Source organism: Marmota monax, unplaced genomic scaffold (genome assembly GCF_021218885.2).
Source record: "Marmota monax isolate L192 unplaced genomic scaffold, Marmota_monax_Labrador192_F-V1.1 WCK01_AAM20220418_F8-fsc00072, whole genome shotgun sequence".
NCBI lineage: Eukaryota > Metazoa > Chordata > Mammalia > Rodentia > Sciuridae > Marmota > Marmota monax.
This window is the reverse complement of record NW_026692356.1, coordinates 3,007,920-3,017,968: the sequence shown is the minus strand read 5'-3', so window position 1 is coordinate 3,017,968 and position 10,049 is coordinate 3,007,920. Positions and strand designations below refer to the sequence as shown.

At 45.8% G+C, this 10,049-nt stretch overlaps 1 protein-coding gene across 1 annotated transcript in view; it reads right to left on the bottom strand.

The window, feature by feature from the left end:
* Nucleotides 1-298: 298 nt before the first annotated feature.
* Nucleotides 299-10,049, bottom strand: part of Ccdc3 (coiled-coil domain containing 3) — a 102,487-nt gene continuing 92,736 nt past the window's right edge. The window contains exon 3 of the mRNA XM_046442310.2: nucleotides 299-2,321. Coding sequence (XP_046298266.1) covers nucleotides 2,046-2,321 — 276 coding nt within the window. The 3' untranslated portion in view covers nucleotides 299-2,045. The remainder of the gene's footprint in view (nucleotides 2,322-10,049) is intronic.

Genomic DNA, 10,049 nt, shown 5'->3' with positions numbered 1-10,049 from the left:
CCTTTGGCAAGGGACTGCAGTATGTTTCTGAAGACACTGATTAATGACACTGTTTGTCCCCGTGAGGAGCAAGCATGATACACTGCTTTTCTGCAGGTGGATTGAGAGATGGGAACCCAGGGAGAGACAGGGTTAGGCTGTGTCCAGATGGAGACAGTACAGCAGGCTTGAACTCAGTCTCCAGAGTGCCCCAGGTGTTATTCGCAGGCACTTGCCCCAGAGGACAGAAATCACTTTTCCAGGCCAAAGCTGGAAATCCTGAAATTTCCCTGGCCCCAAAGAAACACTCATTGCCTCATTATTGTGGTTTAAATCACTGCTCATTATTTATTGGAAAAGCAGAACATAAGGCATCTGTAGGGATCCAGCTCCACAGTTCTCTAAGCCCTGGCTGTAAGTCACCTCTAGGCTTACCATTCCCTTGAGTAGGAGCAAAACTGCTTTAATGAAATATCCCCAGGTTGAATAAACTAGAAAATGCATCCTGTGTTGTAGCATAATAAGAAGAATACAACAACAAATTGGTGGCAGAAGCTTGGCAGTTGAGTGCCCCTGGGCAAAAGCACCCATCCTATCTCCCCCTGGGGCAGCATCCTGACACCAAGACTTAAGTGACACAAGGTACACATTCCTAGACTAGCTGCTATAGCAAGAAGCACTTGACTTTTTCCTAACAGTAGAAAAGCGGAACTCTAAGAGTGATTGCCATTTCTAATGGAGAGGGTGGCATCAGGAGCCCCAGAGTGCCCAGGGTGGTCTCTGGATGGCAGACCCTGATATTGGCCCACAGCTTCTTTTGGTAAAACAGCAGGGAAGGGCACTTGGTTTGCAAGGCCACAACTGGAAGATAAACAAGAGCTGATCATTCAGCTGACTTAATAACACAGCTGGGGTTTGATCAAATGTGCTTAAGTGATTAGTGAATGCTCTTTTTTTCTTCTTGTATTGCTTTAAAAGTTTTCTTTCCAAAGAAGTGCTTTGATTGTTTAAGGAACTAGTATAAAAATAAGTGCACTAATGTGCAACTATTTTTACCAGGGCATAGACATGCCTCTCCCTTGTTGTTGTTGTTGTTGGGGGGGGGGGTAAATTTTCAGAAAGAAGCAGAAGTTGGAATGCCTGCAGAAAGCCCTTTGAGAGCCTGTTTGGGAATGAGGTAAGGTTGCCCGATCTCAATAGGTGAAGGGGTGTCTTTGCAGAACAGTTCACAGTGTATTGGGGCAGCTCACTTGAAACTCAGAGACATTAGAAGCAATTACTGAGCAAACAAGAGGTTGGAAATTCAGTGGCCAAGCCAAATTCCAATTTGGGAGTGCAGGCTGATGGAACATGGTGGGCCCATAAAGGCAATTGCCCTCTGGAGTCAAGTAATCTGTTGGTATTATCGTCAATCCCGCGGAGCTTGGTGTTGGGTATCAGGTATAGTTCATCTTGTTTAATAGCCTGCTACCCCACTCTGGACTCAATTCCCTGACCTGTGATGAGCTCATTAACTAATAAGCTGCCTCAGCTGCCAGTAGAATGCTGCCCGGAGCAGGGATGCCCTGCACATTTGCAATTAGGCATCCTACTTCCATAGATCGGGACAAGGGGGCACCAGAAGCTTCCAGGACTTGCTTTAGATCCCTCCTTGGGACTCATGCTTGTCCTGGACCTAGAAGCTGACTCTCTTCTGAAATAAAGACTGAACCCACTTGATGCTTTCTACACTGAGATTTTAAAATGTTTTCTCCCCACACCGGGCACTTTCCAGACTGCCCCCACCCAAGAAGCTGAGGTCATATTCTGGGGAAGCACACAGCCCCCGGGGATCCTGCTGCCTCTGGACTTCAGACACCGTATTTGGGGTCACGCCAGCACATGGGATCTCATGTTAGGGCCAGCACCCCAGGGGAAAGCAAGAATGGACGCTTTATACAGTTAGACTCTACCGAATGCATAACAGAACATCTCCTACAAGGTTTGAAATAGGTGCACGTAGAAAAGCCGCGTCATCCCTAATTCCCACCGAGAAAGGCAGGGCCCCCACAGCGCTCTGCGCCCCGCTATCCCCGCAGGTAGGGGGCGCTCGCGGGCTCCCGCCCCAGGGCGTTGATGTGCGGCAGCGTGCCCGCCACTGCCGCCAGCTTCTCGCTGAGTTTCTGGTTCACCAGCTCCAGGTGGCGGCCGTTCTTCCTCGCCTGCCGCAAAGACCTCTTGACCTTCTTCACCCGCTCGCGGAGCTGCCTGTTCCGCTTCTCCAGCGTGGCCACCTTCTGCTGCAGCTTCTTGACATGGTCTTCCTCCTCAAACAGCGCCTTCTGCACCGAGGAGCACATGAGCTGGGGACAAAAAGACCGTGGAGGGAGAGGCAGGTGAGTCTCGAGTTTTCCCGGGTGCTGCTAAGAGCCTAGCAAACAGCACAGCCCCGATCACCCCACCCTATCATGAGAACAAACTGGGTGATGGCTTTGACGGTGATCTTGCCCTCCACGGGGTGAGTCCTGTCCTGACCTAAAATACAAAATCTTGCCTTTGCTTTCTGTATTTGGCTTCCTTGAAGAATTTGGGTTTAAAGAGAGATTCTAAATAGTATCAGAGCAAAAAGGAAAGTTCTCCTGGGACTCAAAAGACCAAAGCCCTAAACAGGAAAGCTCAGAAAGAATTTGGATAGTTCACAGGAAAGAAAATATAACTGTCATTTAAGCAGCTGAAAAAGACACATTTGCAAACTGTCACATGTACAAACATTACAGTGTTATTTAAAAGTAATCTAACATGCCCACTCAGAGAGGTCTAGCTCAAATTATAGTAAACCTTTATGTAATGGAAAAGTTTGACTCTTTCAAAGAATAAGGCAGCTCCTTCTGCATGCTTGGTGGCAGTGTGTTAAGTTTTGGTGTTTATATAAAAAGCCTGGTGCAGAACAGTGTAGATGATGTGATACCAAGAGTATAAGTCTGATATCCATATGTATCTATGCTTAAATATGCACTGTCCTTGAGAGAATATATAAGAAACTGTATCCAGGGAGGAGTAGGGACAGGAAGGAGATTTATTTTCACTGTGTACTCTTGTACTTTTTGAATTTTATGCTATATACTAATGTTACACACACACAGGTTTTCTCACCTCTAGCTTCTTCTCCACCTGTTCTACATCATCAAGAGCTATAATCTCAAAGCCTTAAGCCTTGACTTTGATCAGAATTAGGGAGTCCTTCTTATCTGCAGGTTCTGTATCTGTGGGTTCCTCATCTCTGCTGCAATCAACCACAGTTCAAGAACATGCTGCAGGAAAAAAATTCAGAAAGTTTCGAAAAGCAAAACTTGAATTTGCTGCATGCTGAGTGCTACCTTAAACACACACAGGTGATGTGTAGGCACACCCAGCTGTACCTCTCTCTCCAACACTCTGAGTGTTTGCCTTGTGTCTTGTTTGTGTACCATGGAGTTGGGCCTATGATGGTTTGCACCTGTGCCGCACATGTGTTGACTTTTATCATTATTCCCAGAGCAATATAGTAGAACAACTATTTAAATGGCATTCACATTGTATTAGGTATTATGAGTAACCTAGAGATGGTGAAAGTATGCAGGAGACTGCCTTTTTATGCAAGGGACTTGCACATTTGCAGATTTGGGTATCCAAGGTGGAGGGTCCTGGAATGGATCCTCTGTGGATATTGAGGGAGCACTGTATTCTTCAGGCCCCACCACCTACCTTGCAATATGGTATGAGGTTAAAAGTGTAAACTGGGCTGGGCACGGTGGTGCACACCTGTAATCCTAGCAGCTCGGTAGGCTGAGACCAAAGGTTTGTGAGTTCAAAGCCAGCTTCAGCAAAAGCAAAGCACTAAGCAACTCAGTAAGACCCTGTCTCTAAATAAAATACAAAATAGGGCTGGGGATGTGGCTCAGTGGGCAAGTCCCCCTGAGTTCAGTCCCCGGTTACCCCCGCCCCCCGAAAAGTGTGGACTGGGTCAGGCTGCTGTGGTTTCAGGCCTGCCTCTACTGCTTCTGAGTGGTGTGGCCTCGGGCAGACAGCTTTTTGGGAGGGGGCCAGGGGGCTGCGAATTGAATCAGCTACATTCCCACCCCCTTTTTAAAAATTTTGAAACAGCTCCCTAAGTGCTAAGGCTGGCCTCAAACTTGTGATCCTCCTGTCCCAGCCTGCAGAGTCACTGGGATTATAGGCATGTGTCGCTGCAAAGAACAGGACAAACTTCTTAAGCCCAGGGTAGTACACTCTGTGCTGCATCAGCCACATGGCCTTTGGGACAGAAAGATTTGTTCCCCCAGTTTCTTATACTCATCCCTCAGCTGAGTCTCTTTCCAGAACCTGCCCCTGACTCAAGAGATTCGCCCAAGATCACACCCGCTTCCTGTATCCAATGACCAGCTAACCCAAGGCAGGAAAACCAGAGCTGCTCATTCAAACTTGGAACATCTGAAGGGCTATCTCAGCCTCAGAGCGTCCCATGGGGTAAGCTGGCCCTTACTGAAGTTGACATTGCAGGATGGCCTCTCCTTCTGCCCAGTCCTGCTTCCTCTCCTGCCATCCCTCCCCAGGTGTGTCCTTTAATCCCGGGGACATTCTCTGAAAGCTTCCTGCACACTCAATCTCCTCCTGCACCCTCAGTCTCCTCAGGGAACTTCACTGGCAACCCTTGTGTCCTTGTGTGTACCATGGGATAATCATGGTTTTGGAGGACTGAATGAGTTTGATCTGAAAAGTATTCCAAACCATCCTCTGTCGGTCACTATTACAGAATAAAGTCTCTTAAAAGTCCTAATTTTTGTGATTGCACGTGGCCTACAGCTCTAGTCTTATTGTTCCTCTTTCTGTTTCACACACTGTATTCACAAAAGCAAAAAGGCTCCTGGTTGTTCCCTTCTGCATATTTTGGGGGCCTCTGCCACAGTCTTTCTTTTGCCTGGCGTGCTAGTTCCCCCACCCCAGTCCTGTCTGGCAATCTTAGAAGCAGTCTGTAGGCCCACTTTGCCATGCCTCCTACGGTGTCCCCCACTGTATGTAGCGCATCCCCCTGTGGGGTCTATGTAGCACCCTACATTTATTTATGCTGGGGGCAGAGGTCTCCACACCCTTGATGGATCACAAACCCCTTACAACCCAGTTCATGTTGGTCTTTGTAGTTTTGTTTCCCTGGCTGTTAGAGGTGTATGATAAAAATCTGAGCCAAGTGACATTTTCTTAAAATACCTGCCATTTAATCAAGAGCTTTGGGCTCCTGTTACCATTATAGGGGAGACCACATGTGCAACACTGCCCTCCTCTGGCCAAAATGAGACCCCTTTAAAAGAGAAGCAGGGTACAGGAAACTCTTGGGACAAATCATTATTTCTATTGTGTATGCAGAGGTATCTCTATACCTTAGGATTCAATATCCCCAAGTGACTAGGATAAGCACTTTGTATCCACTCTCATTGTATTGGTCTTTCTATAAGTTATGGCAGATTCTTTTTAAATTTTTTTTTATCTGTAGTTGGACACAATACCTTTATTTTACTTATTTATTTTTATGTGGTGCTGAGGATCGAACCCAGGGCCTCGCTGTGCTGGGCAAGTGCTCTACTGCTGAGCGATAGCCCCAGCCCCATGGCAGATTCTTAAATCAAGAACAGGGTAAAGGAGGATAAGCAAAATCTACTAAAACAAGAGGTTTTTACTTGACTCCTTGGATAGAATCCAATAGTGTTTCTGGAATATAACATCCAAGAGAAATTGAAGGCATGTTTTATGACATTCTTTAAAAGCTACATCTTAAACACAAACAGTGGAATGGTGAGGCTGGAGAGAGTACTTGTGAACAGAGCTCTTGCTAAGATACTGATACTCTTTGTAGGCATCCCCTGGGCCCCAGGGCCAGCCATTCCCTACTCTAGAGAAAGTAGTACAGCAGGAGAAACCTCGCCTCCAGCAGCACTAACCAGCCAAGAGCAACCTGATGATCACTATGATCACCTGAACAACTCAAGAGAGAAGAGAGGAATGCCTTGACATGTGTGGATGTGTGCACACAGGTGGGGGGTATCATTGAGAATGGAAATCAGTAATTGTGAGCTAAGTGTGGGAAGAATGGATGGGATGACTGAGTTCCTTAGTGAATGTCATCCTGTGATCCGTGCAACCTCTCTTTAGCATGAGTAGGAGCAAAAAGCCATCAGAATAACTCATAATTGTCCAATATTACCAATGGTGCCAACCATGACCCAGGCTTCCTTATGAAGCTGAAGGTCTCTATCTCAGTAGCAAAGAGGACTCTGTCTCCAGGAAGTAGGCCAATAGGAATTTAGGCAATGCCTAAAATAATGGAGCCACAGCCAAAGGTATGTAAAGGAGGCCTCCTGAATCCTGGCCATCACCCCAAAAAAGAATTCCATCTTTCTGATTAAAAATGCAAGAACTTCTAGAGGAAAGCTATGCTTTCAAATATGTGTGTTTCTTTAAGAAACTTCCCTTTCTCTGGAATGCTTTCCAAATGAAATCAATCTCTTAAAAACTGCTGTGTTTAAAAAAAATGCTATATGCTCATTTATCTTTGTGGTATTTTTTTGGTAAATTAAAATGAGGAGAGGAAAGGCCAGACTAGGCTGAGACAGGTTCTACTGCACTTTCTTTGAAGAAGGCCGAAGGAAAACAGTCCTATAGGGCAGCCCCCAAGCCACAGATTCCTGCCACACAGGCCCTTCCTCCACCCCATCCCACCACTTCCAATGGCTGAAGTGGAGAAATCATTTGGCTGCCAGATGCCAGATGCTGAAGCACCTCCAACGTTCTCCTGGTTCTCCTCAGGCACAGTGTGTCTCTGGAAGTTTCCACGTGGTGACAGGACACCTGCTGCGGGGCAGATGGAAAGACTGCCACAAGGGAGCCGCCTCTTTTACTTTCAACAAGACAAAAGTTAGGCTGGAATATCTATTCCTCATCTTTTAAAAATAACACATTTTAAAGCTATAAAAGCAACATGCTGATAAATAGAAAAACTTTTTTAAAGATAAAAAAAAGAAAAATTAAAACCATCTGTAGTTCTATTGCAGAAAGATAGCCTCTGTTGACATTTGAATGTTTCCTAGTTTGCTTCTATGGGCATAGCTAAGGATTTTAAACAAAATTGGAATGATGCCACTACTAAATGTTCCAAGTTTTTTCCCCTTGATGCTTTGTCATGACTATTTTCCAAACACTGATTTGCACACTTCTTACACTGAAGCACTCAAAGGAGGGAGCATACAGTAGTTCCTCTTTACCACTATGACCTGCAGGTTCATGAATCATTAGTTGTCATTTCTCCTCTATCCTCATGCCCACAGGCTGAGGGACAGGCTATGGGAAGCATCCTTGGGGCTGAGTAATCTTAATGTGGCTTTTTGGTCACCTGTCTTCAAAGACAGGACAGATTATCATGACTTCCTCACTTGGCGCTTCTCCTGAAAGTTTTCTATTTGATTTGTGGTTTCCCCAGGAAGTTCAGATGCTGTAAGAAAGCCTCACAATCAAGATCTTGAAAGGTTAAGGATATGTCTTCACATTATCTACAATCACCCCAGTCATTTCTAAACTATTATGACTCCTATATATTCATTACAGCAAGAAGCATTTTTCTGTTCCTGGGAACTATATGGTGCAGAAGGTTTTCCTGAATTATTCTGCAATATACCTGTAAACTTTGCATCTAGGTTTACAAAAAGTATATTTAGAAATTGCTTCATGGCAGCAGGAAAATTCGGAGAAGGTTCTTGTCTTCACAGCTGCTTTTAATTTAAATAACCACCTACAAAGACAAGACAAAGTGTGCTTTCTGAAATGTAAAAAATAAGGGAAGGGCAGTCCAAAAGCAACAACAAAGACAGATAGCTTGCCTTTTTAACACTTCATTCCTGCTCTTGGGATTCAAAAAGGAAAAAAAGAAATTCTAGAGTGGTGATCAGCAAACTATAGCCTGTGGCCAAATCTGGCCCATCACCTCTTTTTATGAATAAAGTTTTATTAGAACACAACAACACTTGGATGTTTCCATATCATCAGTAGCAATTTTAGTGCACAAGGGTGGGTACATGGGATAGAAACTGTTGGTTCATAGCCTAAGACACTTACCATTTGGCCCTTTGTAGGGAGGGAGAAAATAGCTGAACCCTGACTCAGGGGGAGGTAATGCAGCAGCTGACAGCTGGATGGGTTTGGAGGGAAGATGGTCTACAGCCAAAGAATGAAGGGAAAGCAAAGGGACAGAAAAACTCCTGGTACCAGAGCCTCCCAAGAATCCTCCATCCACACCTCCATCTTTCTACATTGTGTTGACCCACTGATGTGATATTAGCTCCCTGGGAGGCCAGGCTAGAGCTCAGGGTTTTGCCAATCCTTGTCAAGGATCCTTTGGACTCCATCTCAATAGCCTCTTCTATTTCAAACATCCAAATGGAAATTAATGAAACAGCTCTTTCCCACGTGACTAGTCAACTGTTTCTAAAATGCTTCCCCCAACAACAATGGAAAGGTAAGCTTTCTAGAACTTACAGTGGTAGAACGTCTAGAGGCTGTAGATAGCAGAGGCCAAGATTCCTTCACTGTGATTCAGGGGCTTTGCGGGGCCTCAACCCAGGTCCTCCACTGCCTTCTTTGGCCCTTTGGTAAACAGGCTGGGAATGCAACTTGCTTCAGCATCCTTTAAAAAAACCCTTGAGCATCAGAGCAGTGTGAGGAGGTGGCTGGGGGAGTCACACCCACACAGAGTGGTTTCCTAAGGGATTCAACAGGACCAGGCTGGATGACACCCAGAGCTGCTGACACACCCAATCTCGGAAGTGACAGCAGGGCAGTTCTTCTGAGGACTGTCTGGAGGAACAACCTGGGATTCCAATGACTATTTGACTTGGCAGCGGTTCTTTGCTCCACCCAAAGTCAAAAGAGCAATCTCCCGTGTGCCAGGAGCCCAACAGAAGAGAAAGCATGTGCCCCAGACAGGCTCGTCAGCCAGAGGTGAGGCAAGTGCAGCGAGGGTCGAACAGGAGGTCTGGGGCCAGAGCTGGAGCAAGAGGTTTTTCCACTTGGACGAGGCTGGCCGCAGCTGTCTCTCCCATGTCTCCCACCCTGCTACCCAGGGAAGAAACAGCTGAGCCTCACCAGTAGGAATGGGTTTGAGTTGGGCAAAACTGGTCCTGAATCCTAGCACATACTAAATGCCTGTTCCGTGGAGAATGGAGCCCACTGTTCCCCATCCCCTGATAGGGGGTCTTGCTTGAGTCTATGAACCTACCTTAGCTTGCTGTCCTCATATAAAATGGGCATAATAATGCCTCTTTCTAGAAAATCTTTAAAGATTAAATCATGTCATATACATAAATCATTTCACATAGCACCCAGTATAAGAATGCATGGATTTTTAAAATTTTTATTATTATTTTTTGCCATGCATCCCAAGCCTGACGTTACTTACTGAATTTCTCTTCCCTGACCACACTGGGTTCTCTCAAGTCTCTAGACCTTTGCATGTCTGGTTCCTTGTACTTAGAAAATCTCTGCTGACACACCCCTCACCTCATTATACAATGCATGACATTCTGTGTGTTCTCCAAGTCTGGTCTCAGGGAGTCCTCTTCTTTGGGTGGCCTTCCTGATTCCTATAAGCAGAGCTCTGTAATCTTGCCTTGATTCCATTGTCAAGTGCATAAACTTCATTGTCATTTTCTGATTAGCCTGTCTCCCAGACCTTGAGCCCCTTAAGCTCAGGGACAGAACAAAGCTATGTCTTCAGACAAATCCACTACAATGAGGTCTATAGAACACTCATGGGGTACTTTCCTGGGGACCAAAGTTGTTTTTGTTTTTTGTCAGCTAGAGTTGAAGGAATACTGCGGGCTATGTCCCTCCCTTGGCTATCATATGCACTGACAGTTTTGGGTACTGGTTAAGCAGACTTCTCTGTTTTACCACGAATCTCATCAGACCATGGGAAAGCTCCCCAACACACAGCAAGAATGGACTGCAAGAGTGAGCAGCCAGCCCTCTCAGCTCTGCACAGCCTTCTGCCTTTTCCCAGGGAGTTGTGC